Source organism: Xiphophorus hellerii, chromosome 9, assembly GCF_003331165.1.
Source record: "Xiphophorus hellerii strain 12219 chromosome 9, Xiphophorus_hellerii-4.1, whole genome shotgun sequence".
NCBI lineage: Eukaryota > Metazoa > Chordata > Actinopteri > Cyprinodontiformes > Poeciliidae > Xiphophorus > Xiphophorus hellerii.
Genome location: NC_045680.1, coordinates 2,111,486 through 2,132,532, shown reverse-complemented (window position 1 = coordinate 2,132,532; position 21,047 = coordinate 2,111,486). Strand labels below are relative to the sequence as shown.

Sequence of the window (21,047 nt, the reverse complement as noted above, 5' to 3'; positions counted from 1 at the left end):
TAGCCTAATTTCTGGAGACATGTCCTGTGATCTAATGAGACTATAAATAAATTGTTTGATCATAATGACCATTGTTACATTTAGTGAAAAGAAAGAGAAAGCTTTGCAGCATGAGCACACCATCTTACAGTAAGTGTGAATTACAGCACTGCCAGCAGCATGATGTGAGGGTATTTTGCAGCAGGAGGGACTGGTGCACTTTACATAATAGATGGCATGATGAGAGAATAACATAATGTGGAAATATTAAAGCATTATATTAAGCTATCAGCCAGGGTGTTGAACAGTGGGTGCAAATGGATCTTCTAAATGGATAATGACTTTAATCACAACATCACAATAGTTACAACAAAGTGGGTAAAGGACAGCAATGTCAATGTTTTCAATGGTCACAATAAAACCATCAATTCTCAGATTTTACTTTGTTGCTTTCAAAGGGGTGAAGCTCCACCGTTATCCTGTCTCAACAGAGTTTTGGAGTGACTGTCATCTTTCCAATTATTTCAGATGTTTCAGTGTTTCAGATTCAGATAATAACTTGCCTATTTGCTTTTGCTTTTAAAATTGTTATGAATTTGCAGGTCTACAAACCTGACTCAGTTACTTACAAGAGGAATGGGACAAAATTATAGCAAATTAATGAAAAGCTTGTGGATGGGTAACCAAAACACTTAACTAAAGCCATACAATTTCAGCACAATTCTACCAAACAGGAAAATTAACATACACTTTATTGAGTCATATATAACTCAATAAGGTTATATATATATAAACTTATCAATATATATAATTGAGTTATATATAACTCAATAATATATATATATTCTGGTCATGTGTCTTTTCATACAGAGTATGTAAAACTCTGGTGTTAACAATGGTGCTGTGACAAAGACTGAGTCATGAATTGTAATTATTAAATCTAAGTTAGCATCTTGACATTTTCAGAGAATTCAGTAGTGAATACAAAACACATTCAATTTGAAAATGAACACTGAAGTAGCAAAATTTTTTGAACAGGTCAAACAGGAACTGGTTTTATCTTTAAAACCGGTAAGTTTCTCCGTTTTGATGCTAACTCAACAGGAAGTCCATTTACGTCTCATGCTAATAAGGTGTTCTGCTGTTGCATGCTTTGCTGACTTCCCGAGGGATGAAGAACTAACTGATCTGCAGCCAGCATCTCTTTCCTGCTGGCTGCATTTCAGCTTCAGTATCTGTCTCCTTATCTGAGTGACTTCATTATGAAAGAACTAAATGAGCTTTTCCAAATGACAGCCAGCAAAAATTTGAATGTTTGCTGTATGTTAAGGCTAGAGGGCATGAAAAATGAAGGAATTCTAATTCAAAAAGTTGCTGAATAAATGCAAATATTAGAGTGATTTTCAAGAACAAGCATGTAATTTTCTTTCAGCTGAAGTCAAAAGGTCAGCACTGGCCACAGCAAAGATTGACTTAGTCCACAAGACAGTAAGCAGACAAAGAGCTGTGAGTAAACTACCACTCTTTATTGGTTTGTCTTCTTTCCAGTTCCAGATGTTAGGAGGGCGAAAAAAGATTAACTCACACACACACACTAATATGCGCAATAAAAGGTGGAAAAGCTTTCAAAATACCACACACATTACTTCCTAAAAATCACAACCACTAATGACCATTTGTTTTCCAACTCAGCAGTGACTTAACAAGTCAACAATATCTTGTTCCCAGTATTTGCATTAAATAATACAGCAGGATTATTGTTGAATGTCCTTACATAATATACAAAAAAATCACTTTCCAGGAAAATCAAACAGTAAATGTTTCTGATTCACCAAATGAGCACCAACGTAAGTACGCCCTGTAATGAAAAACTTCCTCTTAAGTATTATGTAATATGTCACCTGATTTTCAATCCAGCACTAATTTTCCATTCCTTCAAATGGTACTTCTTGGATCAAAACTGGATTTTATGAACAGAAAACCCTGCAACAACCTTTCAGAATCAGATTAAAAATAGTAAATATGATGTTAGTTATTATACAACTGTAGTTACACTTTACAGCAGCTCCATAGGCTTCTTGTGAGGACTTGGGTGAACTGACAGTCAAGGTTCTCAGTGGAAAGGTTTTCAAAACCTCTGAATTCTTCGATCTGTGAGATTTGTGACATTATAACAAATGTATATGTATTTTACTGAGACAAGCCAAAATGAATACAAATCAAAAGAGGGTGATATGCATTTGAACTTAACCTCCTATACTCTGATGCTTTTAAAGACAATAAATCACCAAGAGACCCTCATTCACCTCACCTAACAAACCAGTCATGCACTCCACAAATCTGGTGTTTATGACAGAATGAAAAATGTAAATTTAGCTTTGAAGAATATCCATAAGGAGTCCCATTTATGGTTAACCACAAACCATGCAGGGGACACAGCAAATATGTGGAAGAAAGTTATCTGATTAGATCGAAATGTAACCATGTGACCAACATGTGACGCATGAGTTGTGGTGGAAAACGAACAGTGCACATCATACTTGACAACCAATCCCCACAATGAAACACAAGGGTGGTGGCATCATGCTGTGGGAATGACTTTTCTCTAGTTGGAAGAGGGCAGTTAATCAAAGGCTATGAGAAGATTTATGGAGCCAAATGCAGGACAATCATGGGAGAAAACCAGTTAGAGGCAGTGAAAGACTTGAGACTGGAGCAGAGGTTCATTTTCTAGCAAAGCACAACAAAGGAAGCATTTGCTTGAGAAGCTTTGGCAATATTTGGAAATTTCCATGAACTTTTTGAATGTTTCTTTATAAAAAAAACATTTAATCTCTATAATTTTCCTTCCACTTCATACTTCTATGCTAATTGATTTTGGCCAATCACATAAAATGTCACTAAAATATATGGAAGTTTCTGGTTGTAACATACAAAACAATGGTTTGAAAACCATTAATTGTTTTGAAAAGCACCTTATATGTCCCACAAACAGCTGGGACCCTGCACAAAAAAACTGGTAGACAATGGATGGGTGATTATAAATTCTGCCTTGAGAGTCAATTTACTTATAAGCAAGTGTTTGCCTAAGTGGTGATCAAACACTTGCTCATCACTTAGGCAAGACTGCATATTGTCAAAATGTTGCCAGTAGTATTGGAGGAGCAATGCCTCTAACAGAGGGGGGTTTCAGGAGCCACACCGTCAGTCCCAGTCAGATCAGGTTGCTCAGTTTTACTCTCAATTATTAAAAAACTTGGATGTCTCAGAGTGGAACAGAGGCCTTTGTGATCTCATCTTCCTTTTTCAGATGTTTTCTGGAAGAGATTTCCAAGACAGTTTGGACTCACTTCAAATAAAGGACATTAAATTTGCTGCTTAATGCCCCTTTTTGCTCCAACACAGTCCTGATATTCTAGAGTGGCAGCTGCATGTAACAGGACAACAAAACCTTACATGACAAACATCATAACACACACTTCCATGAGGAATTTTAGTTAGGCTGCCAAAATTAAACTCTTTCCACCTCAAACACTCATCACCCAAATGATTTATCCCCATGCTAGAAATATTTATTTTTAATTCCTCCCAAGGCGTGCTCATTCATCTTTCTGCTCCAGCCTCTGCATTTTACTCCAAACTTTACACAACTCCACAGTTTCTCACAGATTATGCAGGTCATAGATTTCTGTAGTCAAGTATGAAACATCATGTGACAAAAATGTTTCCAAAACGTTTAAAGTTCAAATGTAAGTACAATAGAAATGCAGTTATCAGCTCTAAATGGGGATGACAATGCAGTTACAGAAAAAAAAATCATACATTTATTTAAAAAATAAAGTAAGATCAGAATGGCACCTTTATTACAGACCAGTGTTCTACAGCCAATCAGAAAGCTAATGGAGCTACTGGAGTTAAATGTGCATACAGGCAGGGAAATGCAATGCTGTACGTTGAAACTTACGTTGCAGCCGCGGAAACGTGTCCACTCCTTGTCCGTTGGGCTCCTAAATGCATTTGTATGCATTTGTCCAGGAAGCAGAGATCTGGGCGAAAATAGAATCACACTCAATGGGATGCCTGCACATGGGCTGACCCTTCGGAAACGCTCAAAAGGAAGCGTTTAAGTGGACCGAGAAGCCCTCAGAAATTCTTCATCGCACCGAATTCCTGAGGTGAGATGTCTCCCCCTTTTCAAAAAGTCCAGAAAACCTAGTGCGCTCTGCGGCGCGCAGGAGGTTAGTCTGGCTGTTGCTATCCAAAGTGAAGACGCGCAACAACAGCAAACTTGAGGGAGGAAAAAAAAGGAAGCGGCTTTGACAGCAAGTAGACCTGTGGCTGGATCAACGCGGTTGCTCTGACGGATGCAGATAATGTCTTCGGTTTGGTCTATCACCACAACATGAGACGGACTTGTGTGCGTCTTCTCCTCCAGGCGCTGGTTCCAGCTATGTGCCTCGACTTGCAGCGATGCGAGTGGACCCGCATTCACCCCATCACAACTCTAAACCAGCTGGTGGTGTTGGGTTTCATCAGACTTCTCCGTGACATCACGCGTAGAGTTTTGGGTAGTGGTCTTTGGATGTCTGATGTCTTCATCTACTGTTACACTAAAACGCGGTTAATTCGCTTCCGCTGCTTGTGAACTTTGCAAAGAATAGAAGCAGCTTTCAGGGAATACTCTGATCTGACTCGTGCAAGCAATAAATTATGATCCTTATTAACAACTGCTGATAATATAATAAGCAATCTAATCCTTTGTAGGGAAGACTGGGGAGGATTCAACATCTAACTCTAATTTTTGAAGATGAAGTTCTTTAAGTGTTACCTTACATAACACATTTGTCTAGCACAAATACTGATTGAACTGATTGTACTGATTGAAAACCCTGTCAGTTTTTGAGTTAGAGTCAAAAGACATAAATGTTCTTTTTTAGAACCTAATCCAACACTGGCATGAGTTGTAACAATAAGACAAATAAAAATAAAAGTAGAGCCCATACTGTAGATTCCATTTCACGTCTTTTCAGAAACAGAACAACCCATAACCATGCTTCCCTGTCTCTGCTGAAGATAAACATCCACCCCATGATGCAGCCACTACCATGCTTCACCATGATTCATGTGCAGTGTTATCTTTCTGCTCATGTAAGTTGTAAAGTTTAACTTTGTTCTAATTTAATGGTACAGCAACTCACAATAACTCTTCTTGCAACTTTTGTTTCAGAGGACAGATTTATAGAGTTGCAGACTTACCGTTAATGCTCTGCTGCACACCCTGCCAACTCAGGTGGACCGCCAGGTAAGTGTGCGCTTGTGCCAAACTCGTTCCATTTTCAGATTATTGATTGAACCTTGAGATAATGCTTTGAATTTCTCCCTAACTTTATCCAAAACCTGCCAGTTGGATTCTGTTTGACCACACATATTTTTATGTGCTAGTTCAGTCACATAAAATCCCAATAAAAGAAGTTAATGTTTGTGGCAACCTAGTTTGAGGAGTTTGGATCTTCTCACAGCTCCTGCTGCAGACATTTAGTAATTGCATTTTAATGTTGTCATAAAACATCTCTGCTGGCATTGATTCATTTTTGAAAGAACTCCTTTTCATTTTCTTTTCACATCACTGCAAACCACTGTCTGCTGCAGATTTGCCCAAACAGGTTCTAATTCCAGCAAAACACAGCTCTGTAAGTCCCCAGAGGAGATCCAACCTCCACCCCATTGGATCTCCCCAGAGGAGATCCAACCTCCACCCCATCGCCCCCCACACACACATCAAACACAACTCAGCATCCTCCTCTGGACGGCCGACACATCGGCCCGGACTGAGAGACGGTCCATATGGTTTGCAGTTCAGGAGGCGGGTGGGATGTTACAGTGTCTGATTCTGGTGCCAGATGGAACTCACACGGTTTTCCACTTTGGTTACAACAAAAAGAATAAGTAGATTTAATGACCAAATGTATAAAAGGTCAGCCTGACACAGAAATGTCAGGCTAACGTACAGTCTGCATAAACAGGGAAGTTATTAAAAGCTTTCATGTTGTCAGCAACCAAAGCAGAGATGTTTAAATGTCTTCTGCTTTGGGTCAATCACTCAAATTCATCAAAGAAGATGGTCTCTTAGAAAAGAAGATGTGCACAGGGTGCGCTCTTCTCTCTGGCTTTTCCATCTACCTGTTCTAACAATGTTCTGAGCAGATGTCAGTCTGCATTGCTGGGAAACCATGATTCTGGGATGCAAAAACAGAGCAAGAAGCAACAATGTGGATTATATTAATAGACCTTTGATAAAGTTACAGATTCCCATATGGCCAGGCAGCCTTGTAAAACGTTTTTATTATATTATAAAATGTTTTCAGGAAAAAAAAATCCTTAGTTTAAAAGCAAACTTTTCTAGACGAATTGCTTCTTTTTGCCTTGTGTCCAGATGCGTGCTAATCAGTTCGGCATGCGCCGAGCATCAGGACCTTGGGCCCAAACAGTGATGGATAATTAAAATCACCTCTTGTCTCATTTTTCTCTCGTGATGAAGCTGCAAAAGCAGATGAGTTTATGCTGATCCTCCTGAAACGTCTGGTGTCTCCCTCCCGGTGTCTCAGAGGTGTTTCCTGTTAGGTGACAAGTCAATGATCTGTAATTAAATCTGAATCACATTGCAGACCCGTTGCCTCACTAACAGTGGCTTAGAAGTGCACAATGTCCAGACATCCCTCTGATCACATGCTGGTCTCTCAGCATGTGGTCTGCACAGCTAGATGATCAAATGCAACAGCAAACATCCTAAGAACAGAAAGACGTTATGAAGCAATAAACAGCTCTGACATCAGTTGCATTTTAAAACCAGATCTTTCCACATTCATTTTGTATTTTTCATTAAATGTTGCATTTACTGGCAGTGTGCTGGTGTTAGGCTTATGAAAACAATAAAGAAATGATTTGTGCTTTTGGACACGGCTTGGTTGAGGTCTCTGTCCCAGCAGATGTGAGTACATATCCCTACAAGCAAATTCCTATTCTTTCAACACTTTCAGCTTCAGAGCTCCCTATTGGAGGGCCTTGATCCAAACGTCCTGGAAGGAGTCCGTCCTGCCTCTCAGAATAACATTTCAAATTAAGCCACAGCTTGTAAATTTCGGGGAGCATCTTGACTTTAAACCTCATTGGTGAATTATCCAAGCAGAGTGAAGACAAAGGAAGAATCAGGATGAAAAGAGACTCTGTCAGTTGTAAAGTGGGGGAAGAATCTATAGCCTTTTTTGGTTGTGTGTTGTGCATTTGCATTTTGAACAAAATGCAGCACGCACAGTGCATTTAAAATGTTTTCCAGTATTCATAGCCCATTAGCCTTTTCACATTCTCTTTCAATGTATTTAACTCATAATTTTATGTGACAGACCAGAGTAACAATGTAACATTGTTACATTGTGACATTGCTGCGTTTCTAATGCGCAAACTGAAATGGCGAAAATAAATGTGCTTAATGGAAGCATGCCAATTACAAAAAAGCTCACGTTTTCAATTCAACAAGCTCTAGGATGAGGTGGATTTTTAGCTGTATAGAAATTAGTGTATATTGTGAAACTGCATTTTTTGAACAAGGCGTTACTACTTATTGATTGACAGCACTAAGACCCTCCTCCTGGCTCTGATTGGTTGTTTCTGATCAGGAGTGTCGCATTTCTGCAGGTGGTAGTAGGATCACATGGAGGAGGAAGAGTAGCTTGATTTTTACCCACAGATTATTAGTCTCATTATACTGTAACAAAATAGTGACAGTTTTAACAAATATATTAAAAATCATATTATTTGTAAAATCTACACACTGCAGCTTTAAAGTTTGAATTATGCTTGCAAAGGCACTTTAAGTGTTCCTTATAAGCACAACATATTTTCAGTGTCTGCCTTAAATGCAGCATGTGTCTCTTTAAATGCTGACTACCTGCAGACAGACAAAATCCTGAACCTGCCTCTGTCTCTAATTAGCAGACAGGGCCATGTATAATTTCTGTCCTGTGTGCGTGTCACCGCCTTGTAAGGCTCTTATTTTCCCCAGCAAAGGAGAGAGTGGGCAACAGCTGGGGGAGTGCTCAACAGATGGTGAAACATGGAGCGCCGAATAGCTGAAACAATGTTCTATCTAAGGGCACGTGTGTGAGCGAGATGCAGTGTGTGTGTGTGTGGTGGGCAGCAGGGCTTTGAAGGGATCATGGGAAAGTGGGGAGAGAGGGGCCAGGGGAGTGCAGGGCGAAGGGGGTGCTCAGGCAGGGAGAAAGTGTGGAGGCATGCAGGGAAAGTGAAGGCTCCTACTGGGGTCACAGGGGTGGAGAGAGGGCACAGATGAGGAACACACATGGTGTTCACTGGAAAAGTGTCTTTTACTTTAGTTGTAATGTTTTTTGACAGTTCTGACTTCAAGAAACAACTCCAAGTTAGCTTATGGTTCATTAAAAATCATAACTCGATTTTCACTTACTTTATGTAAACTCATTATTTCTTTAAGAGCAAACATCTTTTACAGTCTTTCTTTATTGGAAGGAGTTCACCAGAAAGAGACTGCTCTCCAAAACTTACTGTGCGGCTGAAGCAAAAGAAACGCTTGTGTATGTGTAATTAGTTTTGCACATGCTGAGTGGAAGTCGGCCCCAGCCCACAAAAACAAGCTCATTTGTCAACTTTTAAAAAGCAGCGGAATCTGAACGCAACCAAAATCATATGCCACGGCTCCATAAATTAGCCCGTTGGATGTTTAATAAGTGAGTGTTTTCTTCAACATCAATTTACATCTGTAGGAAACCATAGCCATGTCTGCACATGAATTTCATCATGCCTCCAACAAAAATAAATGCTTGACACACAAGAAATTAAAATCGGGAGAGATAAAAGTCAAACCTTGTTTTTCCATTACAGTAGATGTAATTAATTTATTTTCCCTGCCTCATTTCCACTTTCGCATCACCGGCCCTCACCTAAAGTGGAATTCCTTTGGCTTTCCCATCTGTAGTGTGAAAAGAAAAAGTATGCAATCTCTGAGCTAAGCAAATGTTTTGTTTCAGAGGAACCCCGGCAGGAAGTTGCTCTGTGGAGCGCTCTCATAAATTTGGATTTGCGTTGTACATCTTGGTTAGGTCTGTGCAGGCTTTGCATAGCTAAATCCTTGCTCTTTGTTCAATTATTTCTGGCAAATATTCCAAAGCTTCCTGAAACTGGATGAGAAACACCTGCAGGCTTCCGTCTTCAGGTGGCTCTACAGGTGATGATAATGTTTTTGAGATTTGAGTATGTGCTTTCTTTGAACCACCTAATCCTTTGGCAGCTTCATGCAGTATCGTCCGTTTGCTTTGGGTCATCACAGTATTGATGGGTGAATCACTGACCCATAGGAGTTGTTTTTCCTCAAGGAACTCTTTGTATTAGGAGTTAATTCCTGTTTTATCTTGATTAGTTTCTGTGCCGCGGCTGCTGAGAAATTCTGTCATACGATCTCTACCAGTCCTCTGAGTTTATTGGCTCATTAGATCAGAGATTTTTCTCTCGTAGCCCTTAGATAAAAGTACACAAGTGGTTCCAAGTTGCTGTCAAGTATGTTTTACCTAAAAGTGGTTTCTGTCCAGTTTTAAATCCCTGATCTTCTTTCAGTTTCTTCAATTTCTGGAGTCTTCCTTTTGCTTTCTGAATCTACTGAGTTAGATCAGACATCAAACCTTTTGAACTATGCTGCATGTATGGTGCTTTGCAAAGCTATTAATGCCCTTAATTTTATCACATTTTATCACATTACAACAACTAACCTAACGTTGTAGGACAACTAACAGATTTTACCATAGCAATGGTGAAAACTGTTGTTGACAGCATAATGTGGTGGTTATGATTTTCTTTAGCAGGGACAGTGAGGTTGGTAAGGGTTTACTGAGAGATAAATGGAGCTAAATGCAGGGTAACGTTGATGAAAACCAATTAGAGGCTTGCAAAGCATTTCAGACTGGACAGCAAAACAAACACCCTAAAATTCAGCCACAGATCTTGTCATGTTTAATGGTAGTTTTCTGACCCACATAGAGAGACTTCAAAGCAGACACAGAGGCCTGAAATAAAATTTATTGAACAGTAAATGATGTGAACTGAGCTTGCCAGTTCAACTGGCGGTTCTAAGGGCTAATGGTTTGTTCATAGACACTTATATTGCGAAGAACAATGATTTCTATGTGTTAAAGCTGCTGTAGACATATCACAATCAAGCTTCAACTGTAATTATGTCACTAAGCTTGCAACGTGACATACTTAGGAAATACCTAAGACTCTGAATTATTTCGCAACGAACTGTTAATGTTTCTAATGATAGGACACTCTATCCTTCTATTTTTGTCATGAACTCCAGAATATATATCAGAAATCTTCAATGATTTTCTACATTTTCACCAGATCTAAATTTTGGGTGTTTATTTACACAAGACTTCAAAAATTGTTGTGTGGCCATTTAACAGATAAAGAAACTTGTTTTGCTTATCAGTATTGCTATTTATGTCTCTTTGTTATGGTCTGGATTTTGTAAAACTGATCTAGTTTGATAGGATGCATGATTCTCACTTATAATTAAGAAAGTCTGGTGCTTCTGCACTTCGCCAAAAATGGCTAAGATCAATTTTATCAACACTGATCTATCAAACATTTTCTAAAGCTTTGCCTTTTCCCAGTTTGAAAGGAAGAGAAGAGTAGCCAGAGAAGAAGAAGAAAAAAAGCCACTTTGACCTCACTTTCATCTCTGGGGTTCATCCTCTGCCTGGCGTGAGGTCTCAAAGGAGCTGGCCATGGAACAGAGACTGGCTTTATGCTTACTAACTACAATGTGCTTCAAACAAAATCCTATTTAATTTTTTTTTTTTTTAGAAGCGGAGGGTTGAGAGAGCAGGTTGAAAGGCATGTTGACTCGTATCTCAGTGATACTAATAGTCTCCTTGCAATTTTGGCCTAATCCCATGTCTTTTTTATGTGTGAAGTGATGCCAGGGCTGATGATGCTAATCTTTATGCAATGATAAAGTGATGATAAAGCCTCAGAGGGTCAAAGACGTATTATTTTATGGGTTCCTGCTCATCAATTATGTATCCATGTAGTATTTGCGGCAGGTGTTATCACACTTTGCATAATGTTTGCATTTTATACTTATGTGTACAGTCCCTCCAAAGCCATTGCCAGCATCTAGGCAAGATATATGCCTGACATAGTCAAACAGTTTGGAAAAGCTTTCCTTAAAAACACAAAAACCTCTCATACATTATGTAATTTTTTCTGAATATTTCTTACAGGTACTCGAATTATCAAGGAGCTTGATGTCAGAGTTGACCACCTTTCTATAGAGCCAGGCTAATATTTTAATTTACAATCTTTGAGCAAAGTGTCTAAAGTATCAAATTCCTCTTTTCACTGTTCAGATTTGTTAAGTATGAAACCAGCATCTGTACTTCCATCCCAGCCCACAGTGTCCAAAATCTCAATGACCATTTCTCTGCAAGTCTTGAAGATATAAACAAAACAATACAAAATGGGTTCTTTGCTGCTACCTTCCAGCAATATCGCATCTGCATTCAGATATTTGTTTGAAATCGACAGAATTTTCCAATATCTGTCGGAGGCTTCTGCGTCTCTCAGCCTTCGTGTCCGCTGTCCTCATCGTAAAACACAGCTCCAGGAATTTTTCTCAGAAACATAAGAAATGCATTTTGGATCTCAACTTTAATTCGTCTATGTGGATGCTTCTCACCAACCTGAACCGGAGATTAATACTGTATAACAAACTCTATGTGATAATGGCATTGTGTTTGCTGGTAAGGAGATTGTGGATATTTTGTTTCTGCTCCTTGGTGAGATCATTTTGGTTGCATCCAAAGCTGTAGTAGGACCAGAAATGTTGCATTAAATTGCTTGGAAAAATACCAAGACCAGTCTGTGAGTAATTAGTGGCTAACTCCCTTTGGAGTTTCCAGTCTCATATTGTGGGTAAACCACTGATGCTACAGCAGGATTTGCACGTGGATGTTGGTGTAATGCTACAACAATAACAAACCATAGCAATTTCACCACAGAAGTTTAATCAAGAAAGCTGTTAGGAACAAGTCCCTTTATTGGTTCGGTAAATGAGGCACTACTCCATAAATAAGACATTTACTGGTATTCTGACATCAATTTTCTAACATATACAGTATGTCCCTGTTGTGTTTGCTGTTCTGAGTTTAAACCATATAGAATATGTTAGAGGGGATGGTGCAAATATGAGAGTGACAGCATTAGACTGCAGATGGAGTGGTGCAGGGCAGTAACCTTGGTGTTACTTTCAACTAAGTTCAGCAATACATCCTCCCTGTTCAGAGAAAAATGTCTTCACACCATCTTACTGCTGCCATTCCCTCACTTTAAGGGAGACAGAAATATTTCGCATGTCCGCTCTGACCCCAGAGCTGCTTCACATCAGAGGTCAACGCCCATCCTGCCCACTCTGTCAGTCTGGATGTCATTATGTCTGTTATTCATCATGTAATTATTCATTTTAGCAGAAGGTGATTCTGCACAGGACATAATTGTCATCTCCATTTATTTAAAAAAAAAATCCATCTTCAGACATGGAACTTATTGGTTACTATTTACAAATGAACCATTATCATTCTACCACAGGAAACTCTTGTGAGGTTAGCAAAACTCTTTCTGGGTTTTACAAGCTTCTTGCTTTCAAGTAGCCTGGCTAAAAGATGTCCAGTGCCAAAAAACTCAAAATTAAAAAACAGAAAAACATGGTGAGAAATATGCAGTTTTCATGTTATGATTGATTTTTTTGGCGCCTATTTAAGGTCAGTTAAAGGAAATGTATCTGATCTTCCTGTCTTTAGATCACTACCACTTTTTTATCTATAGCAAAAACTACAGCCTTACAAAGCAGTTAGAAACTCAAAATATAATAGTTGAATCAAACCGCTGATAAAAAAGAACAATCTGAACAAATCACTACTGCAGAATTACAGGCCGATCTCCAACCTCCCATTCACAGCAAAGTTATTGAAAAAGCTGTGTGTAAACAATTAAATAGCTTCCTAACGATAACCAACCGCTTTGACTCCTTCCAGTCTGGTTTTCGTGCTCACCACAGCACAGAGACCGCCCTCGTAAAAGTGTTCAATGATATCCATATAAATACGGACCGTGGGAGAACCACAGTGCTGGTTCTGTTGGACCTCAGTGCAGCTTTTGACACTGTTGACCATGACATATTACTGAATCGACTGGAGAGTTGGGTCAGACTTTGCTTTGCATCCCCAGAACCAGAACCAAACGAGGAGAAGCAGCATTCAGCATCTATGCACCACAAATTTGGAGCAAACGTCCAGAAAACTGTAAAACAGCTGAAACACTGACTTCCTTTAAATCTTGACTAAAAACCCACTTGTTTAGGATTGCATTTGAAACGTAATCAATTACAAATTTATTGATGGAACTTTACTTAATGTCGTGTTTTGATTGTTGATTCTATGTTGCATTGTGTTTCTGTGTTTGATATGATGTAAAGCACTTTGAAATGCCTTGCTGCTGAAATGTGCTATACAAATAAAATTTGATTTGATTTGATTTGAAGACTTCAAACCAAAAAAGAAATGGAAAGCAGACAGTCTCTTTGTTTCATGGGAGAACACAAAAAAATAAAGTGTCTCTATAAAGATTAAAAAGAAATGCCCCCAAAATTGTTCCCTGTCTCAACTGAGGTGCAACACAGAGCAAGTGGGGGAGGGAGTGCAGTTTTAGGTTCATTGTAGGAGGAGATAACCAGGTCTGGCTAAATGCTTTTCACAATCAGATTATCACTCATCCATCAACTACTCCATGTCAAAGTCTGTTGTCACCAAGACAAAAATAGCTCAGACTTTCCTTCCCTGGAGGCTGACAGACCAAAGCTGAACCACCTGTCAGCCAGAGCTCAAGATAAAAAGCCAAGCAACAGTCAGTCATGGACAATCTCCACTACCTCATGTGTTTGCTGCTATGGTTACAGCCAGCTTTGGTGCGACTGACTGGCAACGAAACACTTCACAATCATGACCTCATATGTGTAGGCGCCTGGGCACGTGTCAGTTTTACAAAAGCAAGAAGAGCAATGATCAATGTCAACTCTAGGATAAAAAGATGCAATTTTAAGAATTGCCTCAACAGTGATTGTATTGCATCAAAAGAAAATGTATTTTATATTATCTCACCTCTCCATCCAACCATTCATTGCTTATTATGGAGGATCCCAACACCTTTCCAGGGTTCTGGACATAACTCCTGATCTTCTTCCAGTAGGATGTGCCCCAAAACAATCATTGAATTGCGTTCTGGAGGCATTCTGTTCAGATCCTCAAACCATCTAAACTGACTTTTTTTTTTTTTAAACGGAGCAACAAAGGCTGTACTCCAAGTATCTACCTAGAGCCTATCACTAAGGCTGAGTGAACCCTAAGGTGGAAGATGATTTTATCTACGTTTCCAGAATCTGTTTCTTTCTATCATGATTCATTATCTCATGATGACTCACTTCCCAGCTCAGTGTCCTGGTCTAAAAAACAGCGACTTGTTTACATTATCTTTCTCACTCGATAACAGCAATTCTGAAGAGTGCTTAAGTAGGTAACCTAGTCAAAGTCTGTAGTTCTAAAGTGAAAAATTAGCTACTAGTGGAAAACATTTAGTACAGTTGTCAATCTCCTCGGGAGTGAACATCCCAGCAGCTAAGGTCAAACTTTGAAATGCTTGTAAAAAAAACAAAAAACGGGGAGATAATAAATTTTATTCTACAGCCTCGTCACGGTCTATAAATTTTTAATCAGCCTGAGACCCAAACTGTTCACTGAACCTGTCAGTTTCTTGGTATATCTTTCCTAAAAATAACCTTTGAAAGTCCCTTCTCTTTCACAAATTAATTAAATAACAAATCTTTTTTAATGATTTAATGATAATGATTTATGTTTTGCATTTTGTATGCCATTCCCCAATCTTTGTGATATTTTCATAACTTAAGTAAATGCTTGTTTCTGCACATTAGGAATAAAGCTGGTGTTCATTTCCAGCTCGACATATTGCTTTCAGTTTTTTTCTAGCTGACATTTTGGTTATGCTTTCCACCAAACTCTATAAAGACATTTGCAGTCTTTCCACTTAGCATATGCTTACTCTGATTGTCAAATACAATTTGAGAATAAAATTATGATTAAAGTCGACACACTCCCTAAATTGCATATGGAAAAAATCTTTGTTCTTCAGAATAACAAAGTGTCATTTTTTTCAAATCTGAAATTCTGTCTTTTAATCTATGCAAATATGTCTTTAATTAAAACAATTTTGTTTGATTACTGAGGTCTGTTTTACAAGAACAGGGATTTTATTTCAGAGTACCTCATTACTGAAGGAACACCCACCAAGAATGATATTTTTGACCAACATGCATGCCTAAATCTAAAACAACCCAAAGGTTTCTTATACTATAAAGTTTTCCAAGCAAAATTAAAGGCACATTCTAAATGTGCCTTTAATTATATACTAAACACTAACCACTAAAATACTAAACACTATTTAGTATTTTCTTCTGTAGTTAATTAGAGTATGTTAAATGATGAAAATATATCACGCCACATGGTTAAAGGAAGTTGATAAATATGAGAATAGTGACAATCAAGAGGACTTCTGTTAGTATTTTTATCTAATTATTTGCTGAATCTGTGAAATCAAAATATTATACACGATATTATTATTATTACGTGGTACCATATACGAAACCAAAGCTGGAGCATTAAGTAAATAACAACTTTTCATATCAGTCTCGTGCTCTTACATGTACTACCTTAGGTTTTAAAATAACATCAGTTGTTAAACAACATGAATGTTGTTTTCTTCCTTGTCACACACCCTGTTAGGAATATAATTTAAAAAAAAAGATTTGTACAAGTGCACCAGACAGAGACTGGCCTGAGTTCAACAATGTCATGACTTCTGCACTGTTTTTAGTTGACTGACTTTGCTGAATACTGGAAACCCAAATACTGAAAAGCCACAACAGTGTGCAGATCAGATGTAGACGTATTATGTAATGAGACTGACTGAGCAAAAGAAAGGGATGAGTTTCCCCTTAAAGTGTTCACTGGTAGAAACTTTCACTCACTTCTTCCTTTGTATGTTAAAATTGGCAACAAAGGGTTGTTTAAAAAAAGACACATTAAAAACCAACTTAGAATAGTTTTTAAATTTCTACAAGAAATGTCATGCCACCTGACAATTGTCTTGTGTCAGAATTTAGCCAAAATACCAGAGATAAAAAAAATAATGTAAACATAAAAAAGACTTGATTCTTTCCAAGCTGACAAACCAGATTTCCTCTAAAGTAAGAAAATGTATAAAAAGTACAGCACAGAGTCAAACTTAAAAATAAGAACAGCTCCAAGATGAAGTATAAAGTCAAACAGTAATTTCAGGGAGGAAAGAGACATTTTTGTTTAGACAATGGTGATCTGTGAATAATTATCCTCTAATGAGCCGCCTGTGGCAGTGAAGGTATCTAACTATTCCCGCTGCCCTGCATGTTGCACTCTGCCTGCTGGTAGTTCACCACATGTAGTGGATTCTCTTCTTGAAAACACTGAGCTAAATTGTAGGGAATCAGCCAAAATGGAACAAGATGACCCACCTCTATCTGTCTGTGATTTCACGACTGTGGCCCATTTTCAAGAATTTTTTTATTTATTTATTTTTTTGCTTCAGAATAACTCAGTCAGCTTCTTCTTCAAGCATATTTTAACCCTGTCACAGAAGCTCATTCACAGTGAGAAGTTAATATATGTTTACCAATGTTTAACTTATGTTAAAGCAACATTCTAAGCGCTAAATGTCTCATGAAGCACAGATCAATACATAATTCAAAAATGAAAAGAGCATGGTTGTCGTCCTAAATTTACAGACCAGCCAAGAAGAGCTTCAGAGATATCTAATGGCAACCACATGGCAACTAGACCTATAACAAAGCAATTTTGATCAGAGTGTGTTCATTTATTAGAATGGCCCAGTTCAAAAATAGACCAGACTCAAATTGAGATTCTGTGATGGAACTTATATGATCAGGAATAAGACATATTAGATTAAGTACTGAACAATTAACAGACATTACTGCATTTATGTCAACATTCAACATTTCTTTTTCTTCTCACCTATAGTTCGAATTGGTATTCCTCTGCCTTTCAACCCGACTTGCATCCAGCACCATTTACATCCCTTGAGTATGAAAGTGTAGTAATATTGTAGTAATCGTTGTGAAATATACCTTAAGTGTATAAAGACTTCTGTAACAGTCAGATTTGCTTCTAGGGTCCAGTTAGTATAACCAGTTAGGTTTCAGGAGTGAGAAAGGGAGCTGAGTCACAAGGAGAGAAAAAAAAAAAAGATCCTGACTTTGCTTTCACAAGATCTTGCAAAAGTCTTGCAAGTCTTTTACGATATCGCTCAAAAATGTTTAACATTTAATTATGGTAAATTACAAGACATATAATTAAACCACAACAATGGAGAACACACATCCATGAGTGCAATTTATAGATTTTTATTTTGAGCTTCCCCTAAACTATAAACGCATTAAATCAGTGCTTGGCACAAGATGATGGTTTCATATGAGGGAGCGAAATCTCAAGGGAGTTTTTAGCACATGAAGATTCATTCAATGTAAACTCTACTCTACTTCAGAGTTTTGGTTTGATTCATTAACGCTCATCTGCAGCAATCAGAACAGTTTAGCAGGTGTTACTAAGGTTTATGCTGCGTTTTCTGTTGATATGTTTCACCTAATTAGACTAATTAAGGACCAATTAGTTACAGTTTCTGTGTTTGCGCATGTCACCATAACTAACTGATTTGGTGTCATATCTTCAGTACTTCAAAACGTAAACGTCGCCGTGGTGATAACTTTAAGGAAAACACGTCAAAATAGAATTGCAGACCGAAGTAACACATCAAGCAAATCAACTCGATATTTTGAAGATTTGCATGATATTGCAAGTGTGAATCTGGATCCATTTACTTCTTTATGCATTTTCTCATTGTTCCTTGTGAGGCTCAGTAGGAACAAATAAAAAATAAATAACTCTTCGCACACACAGGGAGAACAAACTCTTCCAGTTTCCATCATTATGCATCCTGTCTATGGTTGACTTGTTCACAATGTTGCTCTTTGCCCTGTGGATCATCATTATGTTTTAGAGTTAGATAATACTATATTATCATTTGAGGCACTCTGACTGCTTGTCCAGTCTGACTCATCTATTTACAACTCAGGAAGAAGGACACCTAGTCTTCTTATTTTTCTAGGCCATGTAAAGTCCCTTTTGTTTTTTATTCCAAATCCATCTAAAACAAGTAGAAAATACAAGAACAACATCAAAGGCTTTAATCAAGAAAAAAAAAAAGAAAATTATGAGCTTCTTCCACAAGGAGCCTACATTTGTTGAATAAAACTTCAATCTTTTTTTACTTGGAAGTCTTGGATAAATACTAAAATGAAGATAGTTTAACTAATGTATCCAGGAATCTAATCCAGATACTATTTAGAGTTTAGCACTTACTGATCTGTCAGGTTTCCAGTAACACTTTGAAGGACAAAGTCTTTTCAGAGATATTTGCCAAGTTTCTCTCAGCTAATCCTTTAAATGCGCAGCAGCTTTAAAAAATTCTAACTAAAGAGACCGGGCTGACTCACGTCTGTCCTGCAGATTTAAAACATTGATCTTACAAAAAAGTAAACTTGTTTAACTTTAAATGGAAAGTAGCTACTGAGTTCCAAGAAGATGGTAAGAGTTTAAGGGAAGTTGAAAGGAGCTAAATAAAGGTTGGCGCTGGAATAAGACCTTTAAGAAAAGATTTGAGACCTGAGGATTGGATTCACATTTAACCATGACAGTAACCTCATTTCAAGTTGTTAATCTGTGTTATTTAAATGTATTGAATCCATAGTTCTTCTATAAAATTGCCAACTAATTGCCAGCCCACATGCACAGAATGAAAGGCTGTAGGTTTGTTCTACGCATGTACAGGCAGATGTCTGTAAAAAATTATGGATCATATCGTACTGTGTGTGCAAAGTTCAACAGAGATGGACTTTGTGTTTTTTGCAGATACTGAGGCAAAGAAGAACATGCTAAAACCACAGCGCCATATAGTGCCCTGGCATGACAACTACAGTGGATTCAAGGTGTTTTGATAATCTCGACACAATACCGTCTAAATATGAAACTTTTCCCCAATCAACATCCAAAAGTATCAGCAGCTTCCAGACAGCGATCTTGTGTAAACAAATCCTGAGAGAGCATCAGGTCTAGGGTCAAACAGACACCTGTTGCAAAGACCAGTAGCCATGTAACTGACAGGCGTTAACACTCCTGTAACTACATTGCTAAGCTGTGTTAATACTCTGCACCGCATTAAGGTGAGGTGCTGCGTTGCTGCCCAAATCCGACCCCATCCCAACCCATCTGTGACCTTTGATTAGCACTCCCATCTTCTAGCCTTGTCCTCCCCCTTCTCATCTGATTTCACACTAAACAAAATCGCAGCAGTGTCTAATGGCTGGACCTTCCTTTCTCTTATTGCCTCACAGCGGGAGCCACAGGCCATGTTGATGAACCTGGGCTGGAAGGAATCTGCAGCCTCCTCCACTTGACTGAGCAGAGCTAATGAGTTGGAAAATCCCACAATCGGGGTTTCAGGGTTCGCCATTGGAATCAGGTGAAACAGGTACTTCAGGCGTCCACTGGAGCAAGGGTGAGAAGTGTTTCATTGAGAGGATTTTGCAAACTGTCAAACACTTTGAGAGTTGAAGCACTTCGAGGAGTTTAAAGAGGAAAAGGCGTAGGAGGTGGAGAATGCGATTGGCTGAAGGGATTTGCTCCTTTGATCTGTAAACCATGACTGTGCAAAGGGCTTCAGCTCTCAGCCAGGTGGACTCTGTTTATCAACCAGTTGTCAATCCCCCATTACGATGCCCCCAAGGTGTGAAATGTCTCACCAGATCCTTTTCTACATGCCTAATCACACATCACACCTTCAGCCAGACAACACTGGCACAATTACAGACACAGAAACCAAAGTTTATGACCATGGCAGAAAGAAAAGGATAACTGAGTTGAGGTTGAGACAGTATTTCTGACATTTTGGGAACCTGTGGCTGGATACCATAATGCTCCAGTTGTCAACAAACGTTTATTTCTCAACATGGTTTCAAATTCTAGGCAGACTCTTAATGTGTAGCCTTTGTGTGTTCTCCATTTGGATGAGTGGCTTTTCTCTGGGTACTCTTGCTTCCTTGCAGTCCTATTTTCTCATTTCTCTCTGTGTTCCCTTTTGATGTCATGTTAATCTGGCCAAGATTTACCTTGCTCATTGACGGCTGACGATGTTTCCAGCCTATAAACAACTCAGTATATAAAATAGAATAATAATAATTAAAAAAAATAATAAATATTTTTTGCTTAAAGTTAGAAAATGTCATAAATCTTGTTACAGTAAGCTTTTCAAACCTCTACTCATACCAACAAGGCTTTGACAGCTCTTGTTGGCTCTCTTTCTAAAAGGAAAAATTAAAAAATGTTTCTTGTACCTGGTATTAAAATCACTAGCTTTGAGGGAAAACAAGGAAAGAATTAACCAAAAACTTCTGTGATGTAAAAGGAACAAACCACAAACCCACACTGACAAGATATTTTTTTTATATGATAACCTTCTATCTACACTTGATAAAAAAATCCTCTTTTGCTTGGGGATATAATTGGCAGAGAGATCCTAATGGGGCTATTTAAATGATGCAGTTGAAAAGTAGCTGTTTCTGGCTCCAGCTCAAAGCATTCTTCTGTGACATGTGCAGAACATGCAGACAGGGAGGCTTTTCCATTTGGTGACCTGAGTGCTTTGCAGAGCACTTCTGTGCTTTTCTCTGTGTTGTACATTCTGTCTGGATGTCGTCTTTGAGATTATTCTCTGTGATCAAGTGTATCTGTTGATGTCCCTACAAATGT

At 38.4% G+C, this 21,047-nt stretch overlaps 1 protein-coding gene and 1 long non-coding RNA gene across 2 annotated transcripts in view; one reads left to right on the top strand and one right to left on the bottom strand.

Moving 5' to 3' along the window:
* Positions 1 to 4,436, bottom strand: part of col24a1 (collagen type XXIV alpha 1 chain) — an 83,796-nt gene extending 79,360 nt beyond the window's left edge. Inside the window, exon 1 of the mRNA XM_032572380.1 lies at positions 3,944 to 4,436. Coding sequence (XP_032428271.1) covers positions 3,944 to 3,996 — 53 coding nt within the window. The 5' untranslated portion in view covers positions 3,997 to 4,436. The remainder of the gene's footprint in view (positions 1 to 3,943) is intronic.
* Positions 4,437 to 4,661: 225 nt separating this feature from the next.
* Positions 4,662 to 20,431, top strand: LOC116725955 (uncharacterized). The gene is made up of 4 exons (XR_004340512.1): positions 4,662 to 5,127; positions 5,207 to 5,281; positions 19,152 to 19,228; positions 19,634 to 20,431. It is a non-coding gene; the product is annotated as an uncharacterized LOC116725955 (long non-coding RNA).
* Positions 20,432 to 21,047: the final 616 nt, after the last annotated feature.